At 32.4% G+C, this 22426-nt stretch overlaps 1 protein-coding gene across 3 annotated transcripts in view; it reads right to left on the bottom strand.

Annotated features, from left to right (window-relative positions):
* LOC126881154 (uncharacterized) overlaps nucleotides 1-22426 on the bottom strand; it is a 209976-nt gene that overhangs the window by 5413 nt on the left and 182137 nt on the right. For 2 of the 3 annotated variants that reach the window (XM_050645229.1, XM_050645231.1), the window contains 3 exons: nucleotides 12411-12621; nucleotides 7968-8144; nucleotides 4352-4863 (listed from right to left, as the gene is read on the bottom strand). In XM_050645229.1, the coding sequence (XP_050501186.1) occupies nucleotides 4352-4863; nucleotides 7968-8144; nucleotides 12411-12621 (900 nt within the window). The remainder of the gene's footprint in view (nucleotides 1-4351; nucleotides 4864-7967; nucleotides 8145-12410; nucleotides 12622-22426) is intronic. The other variant, XM_050645230.1, reaches the window with a different exon arrangement.

Raw genomic sequence — 22426 nt, 5'->3', positions numbered from 1 at the left:
GAAGTTTGTACAAACTTAAGCCAAATAGTTTCCATTTCTTTCTTAATTTTTTATGCAATTCTGGAATGTAATCGCTGGAGATTGTTTAATCTACTATTTCATTTAAAGTTGCTGAATTCTTTGCCATTTCATCCACTATCTCATTTTCTTTGATTCCGGCATGTCCGTTTACCCAGATAAAGACCAAGTCACTGCTATTATTTTTAAATCGAGCGATTGTCGTTCTAATCTGGCATAACAACTCATTGCTGTGTTTTTTGGTTATTGGTTGTGATATTGCCTCAAGAGCAGATAAAGAATCTGATAGTATAACCGTGTCTCCAAAGTTCTGTTCAACCGCGTAAGTTAGGGCTCTTTCAATAGCATAAAGTTCGGCAGTGAACCACTACATGCAACATTATTGAAACAATTAAAAACTATCTTTTTATGTAAATGCAACAAATAAACAAAGAAAATTAGTAATAAATTTTACAAAAAAACACAAAATACAATATTTTGTGAAGACAATTAAACACTACTTTGTATGTACATGTAACAATGTAACAAATAAAGAACGAAACATAATTTATCAGTAATACATTTTGCAAAAAAACATGTTTGAAAAAATTAGAAGCTACTTTTAATAAAATATTTTTAATATTTAATTACATAAGGTGTTCAAAATTATCTCCTAACACATTTATGTACGCCTAAAAACGATTATTGAATGAGCTACCTACTTACTCTACAGAGCATTTGTAAATTAACACATCGAAATACACTTTTTATTCCCTTGTTCATCTCATCCCTTGTTATAAACTTCATTATTAACGTAACCCCAAAAAAATCAGTCCAGTTTATTATATTCTGGTGATTTGGGTGGCCACGTTACTGGTCCATTGAAAATGAAAATATCTCGAAAACTAATAAATTTAGACATAGGGAATGTTATCTAAAAATTAAAGTACGGTAATGGTACTTTTCAATAGTGATATAAAATACAGGGTGTTCCATTTAAAATTACTGAGAAAATAATGTACTTGCGTTTTAACTCACCCTGTATTTGATATAAAGAAAATTAGCAATATCGACCATTCTTGAAAATTTTGACAATACGTTAAAAAATATGGCATTAATAAACCATTGTTGTTTTGCTTATTTTTATTTATACAGGGAGTTGAACTTGTTACAATTTTCATATAAAATTGGTTATAACTTTGTAAATACCCTGTATAACATAACAAACTTTTATATTTTTGTGATGGAGAAGTTAACAGGATTTCGAATTTAAAATAAAGTATAGGGTGTTCCATTTAAAAAAACATAAGTTTGGTCTGCCACTGTGTTATCGAACACCCTGTAACATTCTAACTAATTTTGTAATGTGAAGCTCAAAGGTGGCTAAAATTTTTGTTATTAACTTTTATTGCTACCTATTACTATAGCGGAGCTATTGAGCTTTACCGTACTAATCAATCACCCTGTATTTACCAGTTTGTTGAGATTTGTGTTTAATACAGTTTTTGAAGGAAAGGAAAGAAGGTTTACTATGGACAATAAAAGAAAACAATTTTTAATGGGAAATAATCCACAATTTTACTAAAAAAATGATTTTATTAACGTTTCGACGTCCAAATCGGATGCCGTTGTCAAAATACATACAAAAATATTAATGTATTAATATTTATATCATTAATATTTTTGTATTTTGACAACAGCATCCGATTTGAAACGTAAATAAAATTATTTTTTAGTAAAATTGTGGCTTATTTCCCATTAAAAATAGTTAATTAAAAAAATGCCACAAGAAAATAGCTTCAGAACAACATAAAAGAAAACACTATAAGTGTTGTTTAATGGCATTTTATAAAAGTACAACTATTAAAAACACCAATAAAATATTTATTGGATTACTAGCCGATAAAAAACGGCGTATAATATACATTATTATGTGTTACTTATCTGCTTTAACTCCCCGAACTTCTCCAACGGAAAAATGTTCACCTTTTTGAAATATGTGGCCACCATACACATATTTACTATAGGTAAGTTATCAGACCGGCCTTTAGAATAACCCACTTCGGTCATTTTAAAAGAAAATTTCTTAAGTAATAAAAACACTCAACTATTAATTAAAAATTTTCTTAACAAAAACACTTAAATGTTAGTTCGAAATTGTCTTTACAAAAACACTCAAATATTAGTCAGAAATAGCAACTATCAAAACATTTATAAAACTGAATGATAGTGTCAAAACGAATATCAAACCTAATGAATTAATGGCGAGGACATGCAATACTACAATTATATGACGTCACGACCAATGATGGCGCGTTTTGGGCCGGATGCTTTCATTATAAATTTTAATCGTCTTTAGGGGCCAAACGAACGACAAAAAAAAAACTTTTCTCTCTAATATATGTTTTAAATTATGTTCTGTTTTGATTTATAGCATTTTTTGCGAATTTAAAATTTTATGCAAGTTTCCTATTTACGTGATCAATCTGGTGCTGCCTAGCTAATTCGGGATCCCGTAACTTTATCCTGCTATATAGTCCTTGGGCACAGAAACTCTTCTTCTTATCGTTTCAACTAAAATACTTACACATATAGCTTCCAAATGCAAGTATTGCAGTTGTAGCATAGTGATTCCATATAAGTTTGGTTGAGTATTTATATACAGTCTTTTCCAACGAAAATTTGGCCCCCTCAGAAACGCAGAAACCAAGAGCTTCTTCAAAATTTAAAAAAATACGTCAATTTTTAATGGAAGGGGGACGAATTTTCATGCAAAATTCATACTCAGAACTTTTTTTTAAATAGCAAGTGTGGTCGAGTGGCACATCATTTGAAAGGTAATTTTTTCTCTAAACGACGCTCTATTTTTTTTTAATTTAAGTAATAAGTTTAAAGATAATTTTGGACTTAGCAAATTTATTATAAACTAGTTAAATCCAAAATGATCTTTAAGGCTATTCCGCAAATTAAAAAAAATAGAGGGTCCTGTAGAGAAAACAAATTCCTTTCAAATGATGTGCCACTCGACTACATTTGCTATTTAAAAAAAACTGGGGGGCTGATGCGGGACAGGGAAAGGGGGACGAATTTTGCATGAAAATTCCCCCCTCAATACAAATTGACATGTTTTTTTTAATTCTGGAAAAACTCTTGGTTTCTGAGTTACTGGAGTGGGGGTCAAATTTTCGTTGGAACACTACTATAATTACGGCAAATTTGAGACTGAAGCTGTCATAGACATATTATAATATCTAGGCTGCGCGCTGCTATCTTAAAATGGGTGACGATTGCGACAGAGATAAATGAGCCTAATAGGTGGTAAGTCTCTTTCTAATCTCTTTCTTATCCAATGACGTTGTGTTTATCGGTCACGTCACTTTCCACTGTCGCCGATTGGATGGACTCGTCCGATTAGAAAGACACTTCCCACCTAATAGGCTCATTTATCTTTGTCGCAATCGTCACCCATTTTAAGATAGCAGCGCGCAGTCTAGATATTATATGTCTATGGAAGGTGTACTACTACCTTCTGGGGAAATGGGGAAAATATCCTCCCCAAATTAGCAAAAAGGCTCCATTAAATTCTACAATGGCAATCCATCCGATTTCTTAGTGGCGACTAGAGTCTATTGAATATATTTGCCAATTAAATTTTTGTTTGTAAAAAGTAATTATTGTTATACTGAATTTGCTCTGCCGAGATTCACTTTGACACATTCGGAATAGGAAACATACAGCATAAAAATTCCTACCTCACACTATTAACTGCTCAAATCAATCTTTCACAAAAAAAAAAGAAGAATTATTTTAAGTAGTGGGAGTATACACTAAACCCATAAAATTTTGTGGAATTTATCTCTACAAAATATTTTTATTTTGTACAATAAATAAGTTTCTCATTTGTTATCAATAGGTACATTATAATGGTGTAAATAAATAATTCTTGATTGGCGTAAGGTTTATGTTATTTATGTCTTTTTACTATTAATTTTATGGCTGTGAGCGGGTATGTTTGGTTGTGTAGTAATTTCCAGTCACGTCTAGCAACTTCATTTCCCCAAAAAGAAATTACCAACGTCACTAGACAGTGTTGTGTGTCGGCAGAGCGAATTCAATATATATAGTCCATTCGCTAAACTCAGACACAACTGGCCAGTGATTTTAGTAGGTAATTTTTTTGCCAATTTTACTAAATTGACAAAATTACTTACTAAAATCACTGGCCAGTTGTGTCTGAGTTTAGCGAACCGACTGTATCTACTGTTTGTAATGTATTGTCCTCTTTACTTATAGACCATAACTCAACTTAGATATAGCCATTCATACGCTAAATAAATAAATAAGTAAGACATACCTTTGCACCAGCTATATCTCCTTGGTCACAAGTACAAACATCCCCACAGATACAGGATTTAAGTGCTGCTGATTTTGTCTGCAGTGTTGGTTCTTTTTCATCGCATTTACAGGGATCATCGCAAATACATTCAGATTCTTTCTGTTCTTTTTCATCGCATTGACAAATTGGACAAGTGCATTCTTCGGGAAGAAGTTTCTCTGGTGGTTCGCATTTACAAATCTTGCAAATACATCCTTCTGGGTGCGGTAGTTGCTCTTCGGATCCGCACCTGCAGACATCGCAAATACAGTCCTTTGAGTGCGGTGGTTCCGTAGTGGTTCGTAAGTGCGAACCATCCGGTTCGCACTTACAAACATCGCAAATGCATTCTTTCGTGTGCTCAGGTTCAGGTTCACACTTGCAGACATCACAAATACATTCTTCGGGGTGTTCAAATTCTTCATCAGCACATTTACACTCATCACAAATACAGCCATCTGGGTGCTGAGGTCCTCCATCGAATCCGTCGCCTAAATTCAAACAAGATTTTTAATTTTGTGATTGATTTATCATCGACTAACAAGACAACATCTCGATTAAAAAGAGAACAAATTTACACACCATGCTGAACATGGATGACAAACTGCTAGAATTGACCAAAGATGAACTGAAAGAATGGGAAAGCTAGGTATATGAAATTTTTTTAAGAGCATACGTGAGGAACCAATAGTATTGGACAACAACAAAGGACCAGAAATTCTGAAAACTGAAATTATAAATGCCATTAATCAACTAAAAACAAATAAAAGCTTAGATGCTGATGGAATATAGCCAGAAACGTTGAAATTGATCAGTGAAGAAGATAGCGAAATATTTTTTTTATTTAAATTTATGTGTCTCGGCAGCAATGGCCATTGACACAAACAATATTGGTTATACAATAATTAATTACAATAAGGACTTAAAACTAAATATTATAACAGTTAATTTCTAAATCTTAAATAACATTAGGTAAAAATTACGAAGAAAAAAAAATTGGATATACAATCATTGGATACTATAGAGACGTACAACTAATTATAAAATTGCTTCGGTCCTCTTGGGATACTTCGGACGTTGTTTAGTCATAGTAGCAGTTGCATATGAACTAGTAAGATTACTGGAAGAACTGTATCCAGACATGGTGTTGCTAACTGTGGGGGAACATTGATTTAAATTGTTACTCATGTAGTCAAAAGTAACTTGAATTTACTCTTTATTGAACTCTTTAGTCATAGTAGCAGTTGCATATGAACTAGTAAGATTACTGGAAGAATTAGATCCAGACATGGTGTTGCTAACAGTGGGGGAACATTGATTTAAATTGTTACTCATGTAGTCAAAAGTAACTTGAATTTACTCTCTATTGAACTCTTTAGTCATAGTAGCAGTTGCATATGAACTAGTAAGATTACTGGAAGAATTAGATCCAGACATGGTGTTGCTAACAGTGGGGGAACATGGATTTAAATTGTTACTCATGTAGTCAAAAGTAACTTGAATTTGTTTATATTAACGCTTTGGATGTCTGGAAATAAGTGATAACCTTGGATACGTCACTGCAATACTGGTTGCCTAACCGTTGGCGTCCGTTGGGACGGGATAGCAACAGTGAAAAACTATTGACAGTTTGACACTGTATGTGTTTAAGTTGGAAGATTATTAAGTAAAACATCTCTTACTGACCGAAGTTACAGCTTGTTCTTGATGATTAACACGTAACACAATTGTTATTAGTCACTATTTGAGCGAAAACTAATTTTGATAACTAGTATTTACAGTAATAATTACAAATTTCGGCACCAATTTACAGATCGATACATACACGTTCTGACGTTAGTTTGACAGTCCAATTCGAAATATTTGTCCTTTTATTCAATCGCATTTATGATATAGGATAAATATCCCAAGACTGGCTAGAATCAGTATTCATTCCACTACCGAAAAAGCCAAACCCATAACCCCGAGTCCTATTTAAAGTCGTACATAACCGAATCTATAAAAATGCAAAATAATTATCGGAGACGATCAGTTTGGATTCAGAGCCGGCATGGAAACGAGAAATACCCTGTTCAGTTTACTAGTTTTGCCCCAAAAATGCTACGTTCAACAGAAAGATATAATTTTATGCTTCATAGACTTCGAGACACAAATCATCAACTTTTGTTATTTGGGTGCAAACTTAAATGAACAGTGGGACCAATCGACGGAAATTAAGATAAGGATCGAGAAGGCAAGATCAGCTTTCGTCAAAATGAAAAAAATCTTTAACAGCCACGATATAAAATTGGAAATAAAGGTTAATTTACTAAAATGCTACGTATTCTCCGTTCTTTTATATGGCGTGGAGTCATGGACCTTAACTGAAGCATCACTGAAGAGACTCGAAGCATTTGAGATGTGGTGCTATAGACGCATGTTGAGGATTTCCTGGACAGACAGAGTTACCAACGAAGAAGTTCTACATAGAATGGGTAAAGAGCGCGAACTAGTGATAACCATAAAACGTCGCAAACTGGAATACCTAGGCCATATAATGCGCAATGAACAACGATATGACCTACTTCGGACCATACTTCAAGGTAAAGTGCATGAGAAAAGAGGTCCAGGACGAAGAAGGATATCCTGGCTGCATAACCTGCGAAAATGGTTTAACTTAACCACTACCGGACTTTTCAGGGCAGCAGTCAACAAAGTCAGAATAGCCATGTTAGTGTCCAATATCCGTAACGGATAGGCACCATAAGAAGAAGACTTCGAAAAAGCATTTGATAGAGTAAGACACGATCTACAATTAGAACTTGTGCAATAAGTCGGTTTAGATGGGACAGACATCAAACTACTAAAAAACATATCTATATTGGAACCAAGATGCCAGAATTAGGATCGAAGGTTCGACATCCGCAGAAGTAGAAAGGGGGAGTTAGACAAGGATGTATTTTGTCACTCGTGCTATTTAATCTTTATTCCGAGTTTCTATTTAAAGATGCACTGGGAGATTCTAAGGATGGAGTCAAGGTGAATGGTGAAATATCAACAACATCGATGATACTGTGTTGATTGCGGATTCCGACTTGGGTCTACAACGACTCATCGATAGGGCCAACTCGTCTGTGAGCAATTCGATATGCAAATAAACATTAAGAAAACCAAAGTGATGGCAATCCGAAAAAACCAGAAGGTACCTCAACCTTGCACAATAAACTGGCATATTTTAGAACAGGTCAATAAATTTAAGTACCTGGGGTGTTGGATCGATAACAGCCTAAATCTCCTGATCTAGAAATAAGATATCGAGAATAGAACGTAATCGTTTCAACACAATGAAAGTTAGAAAAACATCACAGGTACCGAGGCCACATACTAAGAAATAATAAATACCAATATGCTCAACTAATAGTGAAAGAGAGGACTAGGGAGGAAAAGACTATTGTGGTTAAGAAACATCCGGCAATGTACAGGACTAAATTTTGAACAGCTAATAAGAACAGCTGAAGACAGAGAATAATTTGCAATTGTAGTAGCCAACCTCCATTGAGGAGACGGCACATTAAGGAGAAGAAGAAGAAGATTTATTTATATAAATTGAAATTACCTTCACCACATTTACAAATAGGGCAAATACATTCAGATGCTTTTCCAACTAGGACTTTTTCTTCGTCACATTTACAAACCTCGCATGTACAATCGTCTGGATGATCTTGTTTAGGGATTTCTTCAAAACATTTACACACAGTGCAAGTGCATATATCGGAATCACCTGCTTTCTCACCTGCAGAAAGAAATACCATATTAAATTATGAGAAAAAAATACTGCACTTGGTAAGAACGTATGCTTTTCCACTGTCTAATAATTATGTTCTTAACATCCAAAGATAAAGGTACGATTCCGACATCGACTGCAGGCGACAGACGGCAGTCGCAGGTCGCAGTTTTCGCCGTGACAGACGTCCCTACTTTGTACTATTAATTTGTATGAGACTGATTCCGACATCTAACTGTATTGCTCTCCGGCAGAACGTCGGTAACAAGTGTAAGTCGGTCAAACCGCCAAACAGGTGTATGTTCTCAAAAAAATTGATAGTGTGTAAAAATTTTTTTATTATTCATTAAAAAAATATTTTTAATATTACTTTCAACACATTACGTGCCATCATCAGAGCTTCGTTCTATTATAAATCCTTCATAGAAGAGCAATTGCTAAAAAACATAGTTACTGGGCAAAAGCCACAGATCTCGGGTATTAAAAACCCCTTAAAATTAATAAATTCACATATACATTCTTTTTATTTTAAAAAAGAAAACATGGCTGCGTCAAACCATTATGAGTTCACGTGAACAGCTGCAGTCGCTGTCTGCCGCCTGCCGTCGATGTCGGAATCGTACTTTAAGGTACCTTTTAATGCTAATTAAAAGTTAACATTAAAATGTAAGTGAGGTAAAAGTAAGTGGGTTAGGTAATTGAATGTAGATCTTTTTCGACGGGTACCCAAATCTAAATACCTATTCAAGCTTAAATAACCGGAAAATGATGCATTTTATGTATAACATAAAAGTTATTAAACATTTGTCAAAGTACTTGGAAATATCTATCAAATGAACTTCAAAACAAGTTGATAGCACTAAAATTTATGCTCCAAATACTTTTCAAAATATATCTTTTAAAAATTTTTCCAAAAAATGTTATTGTTTTTTTTAGTATGATACAATTGATCCAAAAAAGGCATTACCCATACATCCAAAGTAAAAGATTTCCTCCAACACCAAATTGGTCTATTCGCGGAGTGCAAGTACTTGGAGGGGATACGAGAAACGATCGTGCACGAATAGCGGAAAAATGTTACAACTTTCTTAAATAATTCATTTGACGTATATTTCATACCTACTGTCATTGAAGAAGAAAAATTATATGTTAAGAGGAAACAGTAGCGATCAACAGGTAGCGAAAACGCGTTCCAAGATTGCGCCTATAATTTTGAATATTTTTTCGAGATATTTGGCACACGTATTCGTAATATAATAAAGAATGGCGGTACAGAGCCCAATTTGAAAAATATATTAATATGTGGAAATTACTCTGTAGTTAAATACAAAATTAAAAAAACGAGCCTTGTACCGCCATTAAGAAGAACAAAAAAATACACTTTCTTCAAATAAACTTCTTTATCCGATGCCTAGATTTTGTGCCATTTTGGAACTACTAATGAAATAAAAAATTTTAGTAGTTCCAAAATGACACAAAATCTAGGCATCGGATAAAAAAGTTTATTTGAAGAATGTGGATTTTTTTGTTCTTCTTAATGGCGGTACTGGCTCGTTTTTTTAATATTGTATTTAATTACAGAGTAATTTCCACATATTAATATATTTTTCAAATTGGGCTCTGTACCGCCATTCTTTATTATATTACGAATTCGTGTGCCAAATATGTCGAAAAAATATTCAAAATTACAGCCGCAATCTTGGAACGCGTTTTTGCTACCTTTTGATCGCTACTGTTTCCTCTTAATCCACAATATTGATATGTTATGCAATTATTATATAAAAGTAAATTTATTAATTGTATTTTGCTTGCAGTACTGCATTTTAATAATTAATTGTATTCGCTACATACAATTGTTTACCTTTTAATAACATAACCTCAGTCTAACTTTTCTTCTTATATTTTTTTGGCTATGGATTTGAGAATTATGCAGCAACCAAGAGCAATGTGATTGGTCAATATAATTAAAAGTGCGAAAAAAGTTGCCGAGCTATGAAACCAGGTGTCGCTTTTCCGAACTTGCACGGTCCCAATATGGTCCACATAATGTTCAGTAAAAAGTTACACTATTTTGAGCGTCGGGTTTGGGGGGGAGGTGGGAGAGAAGCCGGTAAATTAGTAGTTTTTTGCGTTTTTCGTCAATATTTCTCAACGTAAGCGGTTTAGCGTGAACAGTATTCTATACAAAAATGGTCTACATTAAATTTGAAATGAAAAAGATCCTATGTATAATTATTCTAAAATCAACGGTCCCGGAGTTACGGAGGATGTAAAGTGGAGGTTTTCCATATTTTTTACATTTTTTGGGCAAATTATAATATTACTCAGAAAACTAATTTTTTTTAACACGAGTCTTGCTTTTTTAATGACCGGTGGTATGTTACTGATAAGCACTTGAAGGAAAGTCAAAGCTTCTTCAGGCCTTCAAGAGGCTTCTACAGGCCTAGGCCATATCAATCTCTGGTACGAAGAAACCCACTCTGAACATTCTATGGACCATCTCGCATGAATATCTTTCCAACAGTAAAATTTTCGTTTCACATTTAATGTAGAAAATTTTTGTATAGAATATTTTTCACGCTAAACCGCGACTTTTCCCTTCACCATCCCCCGAAACCCAACGCTCAAAATGGTGTAACTTTTTATTGAAAAATATGTGGACCATAGGTATAGAACAATTTGGTGTTGGAGGAAAACTTTTATTTTGGAAGATGGGGTTAGGCCTTTTTTTATGGACCAATTATATTTTACAACCTGCGTAACTTTGGAACTGTTAGTTTTCTGAGAATTATGCATACAACCTTTTTTGCTTATAATTTAATGTAGAACATTTTTGTATATAACATTGTTTACGCTAAACCGCATAGTTGTAGAAATATTGACGAAAAACGTAAAAAACTACTAATTTGCCAATTTCTCCCCCACTTTCCCCCAAACCCGCCGCTCAAAATGGTGTAACTTTTTACTGAAAAATATGTGAACCATATAGAACAATTTGGTGTTGAAGGATAATGTTCACTTTAGATGTCTGGGTTTGGGTCTAGGTATACCATACTATTTTTAAATAACTCCGTTTATTTTTACGATAAGTATCAGGATCGCCTATAAACCATTTGACAGTTAATTCCAGGGCTATTAAACCACATTAAATTTAATATTTTAAACACCTTATTTTTTTTTTTAAATAAAAGGTTAAATGGCCTCGGTTACATGGTTTTCGGGGCAAAATTTAAGCTTTAAATGTTTCTATCTTGGATATTTTTTACCCTACAGAAATAGTAAAACAGGTAAAATATTTGATACAGATAAAACTAAAATTTGGTTATATATAATTTTTTACGTACATTGAGTATTTTTGGAGTTATTATCAAAAGAAAATAAAAAATTACGATAATTTTAAAAATTCTGATTTTTTAAAATTATATCTTTTTTTCCAAAATATGCATTCTAAACCGGTCAAAATTGTTGAAATCATTACTTATGCATTATATATACTGATAAAGAAATTTTTGTAAGGATTACAATAAATTTAAATTTTTTAAATATGTTGTATCTTTCACTTTTTCCTAAAAAATTCGAAAGGGTTCTCTTATTTTCACCATAACTTGCTTAATTTTCATACTATTAACTTCTTCTGGAGCCCATTTGATAGGTATTCCGAAGTACTTTGACAAGTAACGAGCAGGTATATTTTATAAAATGACTTATATTTGAGTACTCGTCGAAAAAAATATACATTCAATAACCCATAACTCACTTTGAATTAACATTAGTTTAGTTCTTTAATTGAGGAGTGTATTCAATTTTTTATTATTTTCAATTTTGGTAATAATAACTTTTTTGTAAAAGCTTATAGTTATTGAGTTATGCGTGAATAACAGTTTTAGAACATGGATCTTTTTACGAAAAAATAAAATATTTGATCTTTAATAATTCAAAAAGTATTGATTTATATTAATATGTAACTTTATATAAAAAATTTTGCTTAGAATTTGTCACACTATCGATTTATGGTATTATTTTTAATAAAATAATTTTCACCCCCGAGAAGGGGTTGCATGTGGCATCCACCCCCAGGATAAAAGCGCAAGCTGGCATCATGTCACCTTTGTTTCTTGAGGTATCCTCTAACTACTTACCAATTTTCATGAAAATCGATGGAGGTTCAAGGAAATCGGAGGTGAAAACCTTCAGTGACTGCACTATTTTAAATATATTGTTTTAAGTAGTATATTCGAAAAAAAAAGTATATTAAAAAATTGTGGAATATTTCACCTTGGCTCAAAAATGTCAAGTTTTTCCGTGGATCTGGACATGGACTGCAGACGCATTCATTTGGGGGGCAATCACACGTGGGCGTCGGTCCTTTTGGACATAGGCAAGTAGGCTTGCAGGTACAACCTGACATCGGATCCTTTTTAGCAGCAGGGGGTGCTCCAGGACACATGCAGAAATCTCCACAGTTACAAAGCTTTCCGTCGCCTCCCTGTATATCAAAAAGAAATAAACAAATATACCTATTAAGAAGATAAAGTGAATTATTGTCTTGATGATAAGATGTTTTGTTTAACCTTTTATATGTAAATATATAGAGTAGCGAAAAAGTATGGCAACACGGTAATTTCTCGGAAACCGCTAGAACGGTTTTTAATAGATTTTAGTGGGTGAGGCCGATATTATAGTGGTAATTACATTGTTGTCAAATCTTCCGTTTTTCTGGATTAATTGCTACATTTATTAGAAAAAATGTTTTAAACAAATTATAAAAATCAATTTTTTTCGGCCCAGGTAGACAATATTTTAGGTTCTTTGGATCATTGGAAACAAAAAGGTCTTTTGTAATTTTCCTCCAAAGTTAATCGTTTCCGAGTTATAAACAATTTAAAACTGGAAAACATCTAAAAATGACGATTTTCTAGGTTCAAAAAACACAAGTAAAAAATATTATTTTTGAAACTACGAAATGTCTAAATTCAATATCAAACCTTATTGTATCAGCTACCGATGAGTGATTTGGTCTTATGTAATTTTAAAACATTGTTTTTTAGTTATTAATGCAGCTCGATCGTCCGTCCTCTGATGCTCTTCATTAACGATTAAGAAAAACAATATTTTAGAATAAAACGTGCCAAAAATTCTTACAGGGAGCTGATAAAGAAGGATTGAGCTTAAATTTAGGTATGAATACTTCATACTTCATAATTAAAAAAAATTGACTTTTGCTTTTGAACCTTGAAAATTGTCAGTTCTCAATTTTTTTCAGATTTAAATTGTTTAAAACTCGGAAATGATTAACTTTAGAGGAAAATTACAACAGACCTTTTTTGTTCCCAATGATCCAATTAACCTAAAATAATGTCTACCCGAATTATGGTATTTAGATATAGGAAATATATCATAAAAAATAATCAGTATTTCCTAAGAACTTCAAAACGCAAAAAATATACAGGGTATATTTTTTGTATCAGTATTTAAAATAATATCAGTATTTAAAATAAGAAAGTTCATTAGATTTCCAGAAAAACAGTTAGTCCAGAAAGCCACTGCGCATCCGCTAGGAAAAATATTCTAATTCGGATTTTTTGCACAATCTTACTCAAAAAGGACTCCTTTTAACAAATTTGCATGTTGCCAGGACCAAAAGGTGGTCAAAAACTTTTTAAACGTTTTTTTTTGTTTTACAGAAAAGGTCTTTAGTGACCTTTCTCTAAAAATAAAGATGTTTTTAACAAATAAGCGATTAAAAATTTAAAAATTGCGAAATCGGCCATTTTTAACCCTCAAAAACTATGTGAAACTGAAAATTTGAATGTTGCAAGGTAGGCAGATATTCTTTAAACATTGATTGATGAAATCCCGAAGAGTTTTTTGCAATAAAATATTCAAAACTCCTTTGTTTTTTAATTGCTTATCAAGCGTGCGCGACACTATTTTCCACCGACAGTATGGTGCAAATGAAAGGAATAAATTCGTTATTTCGTAAACCGGCGACTTTAAGGAAAAATCCCGAAACAGGTCGATTTTTATTTTTAAGTTATGATATTGTGACATATATGGTATACTAGTGACGTCATCCGTCGGGACGTGATGACGTAATCTATGATTTTTTTTAAATGAGAATAGGGGTCGTGTGGTAGCTCATTTGAAAGGTTCTTTAATTCTCTATTCAGTAATGTAAACATTTACATAATTATTTATACAGGGTGTCCTTCTACTTCTTTTTTTGTCAAATAATTTAATTTAATAAAAATTTTTTGGACACCCTGTATAAATAATTATATAAATGTTTATATTATTGAATAGATAATTGAAGAACCTTTCAAATGAGCTAGCACACGACCCCTGTTCTAATTTAAAAAAATCATCGATTACGTCATCATGTCCAGATGGATGACGTCACTAGTATACCATATATGCCACAATATCATAACTTAAAAATAAAAATCGACCTGATTCGGGATTTTTCCTTAAAGTCGTCGTTTTCCGAAATAACGAATTTATTCCTTTCATTTGCACCATACTGTCGGTGGAAAATAGTGTAGCGCACGCTTGATTAGCAATTAAAAAACAAAGGAGTTTTGAATATTATATTGCAAAAAATTCTTCGGGATTTCATCAATCGATGTTTAAAGAATGTCTACCTACCTTGGCAACATTCAAATTTTCAGTTTTTCACATAGTTTTTGAGGGTTAAAAATCGCCGATTTCGCAATTTTTCAATTTTTAATCGCTTTATTTGTCAAAAACTATCATTTTTAGAGAAAAGTTACTTAAGACCTTTTCTGTTTGGAATGATCCAAAAAACCTAAAAAAACTTTTTTCCATGCAAAAAAAATAATTTTAGGAAAAAAACAAAAAAAAACATTTCAAAATTTTTTGACCACCTTTTGGTCCTGGCAACATGCAAATTTGTTAAAAGGAGTCCTTTTTGAGTAAGATTGTGCAAAAAATCCGAATTAGAATATTTTTCCTAGCGAATGCGCAGTGGCTTTCTGGACTAAGTAGATTTGACAGTAATGTAATTACCACTATAATATCGGCTGCATCAGAAGACCCATACCTACCAAAATCTATAAAAATCGTTCTAGCAATTTCCAGAAATTACCGTGTTGCCATACTTTTTCGCTTCCCTGTATATGTTAAATATATTTTATAGGTAAAAATATATGTTTATATAGGCAAATATATTTACTTCGAATAAAGCTAAAACAAGCCCACCTTAAACCATTTTTGCTTAGCGAAATACAGTACCTGGCCAAATTATTAGGCCAAGTAAGGAATAACTATATTATGAAGTTATTTTTTTCATGATTATGAACATATTTGATAAAAATACTGTTGTGTTCCTTTTTTTGTGGATATTAACTTTAAGGTGCAGATCCATTAGGTTTGATGCGCCGCGCTCCCTGCCACTGCTTCAATTGATACGGAATGCGCTCCTCTACATATAAATCGCCATCGATTGGAGCGCCGAGCAGAGTGCGAACCTAATGGATACGCACCTTTATCTGTAAAGAGGCGCATGTCGTATCGATTGGAGCAGTTGCAGGGAGCGCGGAGCAGCATACCTAATGGATACGCACCTTAAAGTTAATACGCACAAAAAAGGAACGCACCTTAAAGTTACAGGGAGCGCGGAGCAGCGAACCTAATGGATACGCAGCTCAAGAGTTAATATCCACAAAAAAGGAATAAAACAATATTTTTTCAAATATATTCATAATCATGAGAGAAATAACTTCATATTATAGTAAATTTTTCCGTGCTTGGCCTAATAATTTGGCCAGATACTGTAAGCAAAAAAACGTACCCTGTTTTTGACACTGCCCGTCCACGCAAACGACAATTGGTTTTGATAGTTCAGAGAAATAAGGAAAAAAAATATCGTGTTGGTGACACATCCCCCTCCAGGCTGAAACCAAATTTTTCGAGTAATATGGTTATCTATAATAATAACCTATATGTTTCCTGCAGCCGATTTTGATGATATACATAGTTATAAACAAATGAAGATCAAAAAACGGTAAATTTTCGCTTTTTTCGTCTATTACTAAAAAATTGGGCATTTTAAACAAATTTGAGAGTAATAAACTCATAAACCGTATAAAAAACTTCAATATGGCGTTCGCTGAATATGTCTATCCTTATTGGTTACTTCGAAAATTGCCAAATAAATCATAAATTTTGAGTTTTTATAAATATTCATAACCTATGTAAAAATTAACTTAGAACCTTCTTATTACACGGAATGCTGAGACTTATGGTGCTTAAATTAGACCCTAAATTTCAAAGCAATTGGTCAAATAGTTTAAAAGTTATTTAATTTGTTTATCCAAAATTAATTTTTTTTGCAACACTGTAAGTCAGAAAATGATGAAGTGACATTAATATTTTGGATAGTTTATAAAAGAAGAAAATTTACAGTATTAATTTAATTTAAAAAAAATGACAAAAAATAATTATAAATATTGCAAAATAATTTTGCAAAAACATGTGAATTAAAAAAATGGGGGGGGGGGGGCTAACTTTGTCCCTAAATCTCCTAGAACAGTTGTTTTTCTTTCTAAATGTGTATAAAAATTCAGTCTTTCTAAATATGAAAAAATAATTTTTCTACGGGTAACGGTTAAAAAGTTATTCTAATTGTTTATAAGTAAGCAAAAAATCGACATGTTCTTGCAAAATAATTTTACACTGTTTAAAATTATTTTTTGTCATTTATTTTTAATTAAGGTAATAGTATAAATGTTCTTCTTTCATAAACTGTCCGAAGTATTATTGTAACCTCATAATTTTCTGACTTATAGTGTTGCAAAAAAAATTAATTTGGGAAAAACAAATTAAATAACTTTTAAACTATTTGACCAATTGCTTTGAAATTTAAAATATAATTTAAGTACAAGAAGTCTCGGCATTCCGTGTAATAAGAAGATTCTAAGTTAATTTTTACCTAAGTTATGAATATTTATAAAAACTCAATATTTATGATTTATTTTGCAATTTTCTAAGCAACCAATAAGGATGGACATATTCAGCGAATGCCATATTGAAGTTTTTTATACGATTTATGAGTTTCTTACTCTCAAATTTGTTTAAAGTGCTTAACTTTTTGGTAATAGACGAAAAAAGCGATAATTTACCGTTTTTCGATCTTCATTTGTTTATAACTATGTATATCATCAAAATCGGCTGCAGGAAACATATAGGTTAATAATATAGATGTCCATACTACTCAAAAAATTTGGTTTCGGCCTGGAGGGGGAAGTGTCACGAGAAAAACCTTATTTCTCTGGACTATGAGTAGTATGGACCTCTACGATAAGAATTTTTTGTCAATTTTTTGGACGTAGTTCAAAAAACTTCCAATTTTCGCTTTTTTCGTTTATCAGCAAAAAGTCAAGCACTCGAAACAAATTTGAGAGAAACAAAGTTAAATAAAAACCTTCAAAATAGCCTTTTTAAATGTTTCTATTTTTATTTGTTGCTTAAGAATTATAATAGAATAGAATAGAATAGAATAGAATAGATAATTGCAAGATAAATCAGAAAGTTTGGTATGTTGTAAATGTTAATAACTTTTTTAAAAATAAACTAAACATCTTCATATTATATATTTATTATATGTTGGGTATTATGATGCTTAAAACATGCTCAAAATTTAAAAGCCATCGGTCAAGTAGTTTAGGTCAAATAGTTACTTTATTTTTATGTACCTATTCCAAATTAATTTTTTTACAATATAAATAAGAAAATTATAAAGTTACATCCTGCGGATACTTTATGAAAGAAGATTTATTCTGTCAATAAACAAAGTAAAGCAGAACAATTTTAAATATTTGAAAAATCATTTTGCAAGAACATGTAGATTTTTTGCTTATAAACAATTAGATTTTTAAACATTGCCTGCAGAAATATGTCTTTTCATGTTTAAAAAGTTTGAAGTATTCCACAAATTTTAAAGTTAATAATTTAAAGTAAAATATTCCATAATTTAAAGTTAAACTGACGAATTTACTTTCTTACAGATATTTACAGCGAGATTAACTTTCCAATTTATTCGAAGAGTAAATATTTAATTGATAAATAAACAAGTCTTACTTGACGTTAGTAAAATGGAGAAATGTCAGTTTATTGGTCGAATAACTTTATTCATAGAATAAACTACTATTTGTCGTTGGTGAAACCGGCCATTACACAATTCTTTCTCAATTGTTTATTTTTTTAGTAATATGTGAGGTAATTTTTATTGTAGAACATAAATATTTATCATTAATATACAGCATGGTGCAAAAGAAAGAAATAAATTGGTTATTTCGTAAGTCGCCGGCTTTAAGAACCTTTATAATACAGGCAAATTAAGCCGTAAATCATAAAATAAACAAAAAAATTGCGAAGTGGCTGTAACTTTCTACACTCATAAACAAACACACTCTTTTGAAAAATCCGATGAGTCCCGAGCATTAAATGTTGTGCTCGACCCGAAATCCATGTATAAAGACCCCGGCGCTCCCCTCCACAACTACGTAACGGTCACCGGGACCGGCACTCGGCAGTTGACCAAATGCTTGCGTACTGGCTAGTTGTCTTTTAAACAGTGTGCGTCTAGTATAATAATGTTGTAAGATATTTCGGTTGAGCAGTATTAGAAAAACTTGACAATCAACAATTATTATTGTGCATTTTAAACATTCTGTGCGTGGGTTTGTATGTGCATGAATTTTGAATTTCGGAGACAACCCTCCAGTAAGAAAAACGATCGAAGAAATAGATTTAGTACACAACATTACGAAGAAATTCAAACAACAATTGGATAAAGTGGAAGAGAATAGTCCTACTGCACAGTTGTGGGTACAGTACTTCAATATGGTAAACTTGCTGAAAAAATTCATCAAAGCTGTAAGGACTGGAGACTGGGAAAAACACATGTACACCATAAAGTTAATGATCCCTTATTTCCACGCTAGTGGGCATTTCCCATACGCAAAATCTTGTCAAATTTATCTTCAGAGCGTGGCAAACTTGAAAGAGAAAATGGACATATCTGAGTATAACAAATTTGTTACAAACGGATACTTTACGATAAGGCGCAAAGACAATTTTTTTCAGGAACCTGTACTGATATGTGTATTGAAGAAACTGCCAACAAAGGTTTCAAAGTGAAAGGTGGCGCAATCTATCGAGGGTTTACAAATGATATCCTCACAGCTCACGTTGTTGCTGGCCCTACTCTTCACAACATTTGTGATACATTGGAAGAATTTTTTGGTAGCAATAGTGGCACGACTGAGCAAGACGTTGAGTCAAGAGAATCTTGCGTAAAAAGAAATGATGCTGATGTCGAAAAACTTGATAATTGGCTAACCACACACAGCCCTTTCATTATTGGCGAAGAAATAATGTCTCTTAGCTCCGGAATAGTAGGCGACAAAAAGATAAATTGCCATAAAACAAAGCAAATTGGCGAACAGTGTATAGCAGGAATCATTGGAAAGCTGTTTAAAGATATCAAACTAAAACGGTCTAACACAGTTTTATCATTGCAACAGTCAATTCTGCTGAAAAGTTCATGATAAATTGGTTGCAATTGATCCTTTGATACTTTTCCAAAGAATGTTAATAGCCAAAAAACACGATGATAATCTCGCTGAACAACTGGAATAAGGAAGACTAAAAAATCTGCTGTTTATGACATGTTTCATACCATTGATCTTGAAGAAAATTTGCCGAGCTGCAATGACATCTATGTGATTGATGGTGGATTTTTATTGCATCGGGTAATATGGCAGACAAATCAAACATATAGATAAATATGTGCTATGTACTTTAACTATGTAGAAAACAAAATTGGGAAAAATGCCGTAATCGTATTTGATGGCTACGAAAATGACTCGAGTATCAAAAAAGCTGAGCAGCATCGACGATACCTGCATAGCCAATGTGCAGAAATTATTTTCGATGAATGTATGACATGTACTGTCAATCAAAAAAAAAAAAAAATTTGGCAAACGATAAAAATAAAATCAGATTAATTTAATTGTTAACGAAATTTCTCCAAAATAAAAAATTCGTAGTAAAACAAACATTAGATGATGCGGATACACTTATTGTTAAAACCTCAATAGAAATGTCGAATAATGGTCGAACATTTGTAGTCGGCGAGGATGTTGATCTACTTGTTCCCTTGATCGCATTATGACCAGAAAATAAAGATATATTTTTCATGAAACCAGGCACAGGCAAAATAACAGGAAAATATTTTCATCGTCAGAAATCCAAAAATCGTACCAGCATATAAAAGATACAATCTTACTGGCCCATGCCTTCAGTGGTTGTGATACAACGTCTAGTATATTTCAGAAGGGAAAATTACAAATTTTTAAACTCCTGCAAAATGAATCTAGATTGGCTAATGTCGTGAAAACTTTCAATTACGAAAATTCAACCCAATCAGAAGTAAGAGATGCTGGTGAAACTGTTTTTTTTATGGTATACGGTGCAAAGAAATTTCAAAATTATTCACTTGAGTCATACAGATTTGACCAATTTAAAAATTCGCTGCAAAAACAAAAATCAAGGTTTGAATTATTACCACCAACATCAGAGGCTGCTGCACAACATTCATCACGAGTTTTCTACCAAATTCAGTTATGGCTTGGCAATAACAAAAATCCGGAACAGTGGGGATGGAAGAAAATCAACGGTTCGTTGCAACCTATTACAACACTCCTTCAACCAGCACCAGAATCGATACTACAACTTATTTCCTGCAACTGTACATCTGATTGTTCTTCGAGATGCTCGGAAAAGCAGGGTTAAGATGCTCGGAAATTTGTACACAGTCAAGGATGCAGTGCCTCAATGCATACATGGAGCCAAGTTGCGACAAGCTTGACGACTCCGATACAGATTCAGTAAACGAGCATGCGAGCAAAGAATTAGAAGATATCTTTTACGAGGCAGATGCTACCGACTCCGATTTTCTTAGGTATAAAAGATATGCATGCAATATAATATACTATTTCAATCTACTTAAAAATCGTCACTTATGCAATTAATGTGTATTTTTTTACAGAATATTCACACCTAGAATATCACACCTAGTGAAGCACTTCTATTAAGAAAATAAATGTACAATTGGCTGAAAATATTTATCACAATCGAATAAAGTATCAAAAGTAATCGAAACAGACCTCGAAACGACCTCGAAAACCTCAGAGTACGAAATTTCAATTTATAACATTTTATATTTTTTGAAAAATTAAATTCATCTAAATTTTCAATCCATTTTCAATTTTGTTTGTTTATTTCAACAATATTATTAATAGAAACAAAATTATGGTACTGTATCTTTACTTATTATTTTAGATCTTAGGATGCTAAATTTACCAAACTTGTCGATATTCATAGTGATTTACATAAAAAAATCAAAAAATTATACTATTTACTTGTGGGTCTCTAAGAGACCCGTTGTACTGCAAAAGGTTAAGCGTGGCCACTCCAGCACACCCTTTATGGCTAGGGACTCCTTGGTTTCTTGAAATATATACATTTTCAAAGGTCTATACCAAGTTACAGCCACTTCGCAATTTTTTTGTTTATTTTGGACAATTTTATTGGACTATTAAGAAAAAATCGCGAAGTGTGTCCATTTTTATTTTACAATAATGATTTTTTGGCATATATATCATACTTCATACTAGTTACGTCATCCATCTGGGCGTGATGACATAATCGATGATTTTTCTAAATAAGAATAAGGGTCAAGTATATTCAAATGGGAAATAAGCCACAATTTTACCTAAAAATGATTTTATTAACGTTTCGACGCCCAAGTCGGGTGTCGTTGTCAAAATACAAAATAATATTCATTCAAAATAATACAAAATAAAATGCCACAAGAAAATAGCTTCAGAACAACATTAAGAATAAGGGTCGTATGCTAGTTCATTTGAAAGGTTATTCAATTCTCTATTCAGTAATGTAAAAAATAACATAATTATTTATTCAGTGTGTCCTAAACATTTGTTTTCGCTTAAATTCAATGTTTGAGCTGCCACCCACCTGCCTCTTGGCAATTTTAACATTGAATTTAAGCGGAAAGCAATGTGGAATTTTTTTCTGTTTTATGACAGCAGTAAAATATATTTAAAATTAAATAAATTACATACGTTCTTCTTTTTATGTCAATTAATTAAATTATTAAATAAAATTAGACACCCAGTATAAATAATTATGTTAATATTTATAATGCTGAATAGAGAATTGATTAGCCTTTCAAATGAGCTAGCACA

This window comes from Diabrotica virgifera, chromosome 3, assembly GCF_917563875.1.
Source record: "Diabrotica virgifera virgifera chromosome 3, PGI_DIABVI_V3a".
Taxonomy (NCBI): Eukaryota; Metazoa; Arthropoda; class Insecta; order Coleoptera; family Chrysomelidae; genus Diabrotica; species Diabrotica virgifera.
This window is presented reverse-complemented; position numbering and strand designations above follow the sequence as displayed.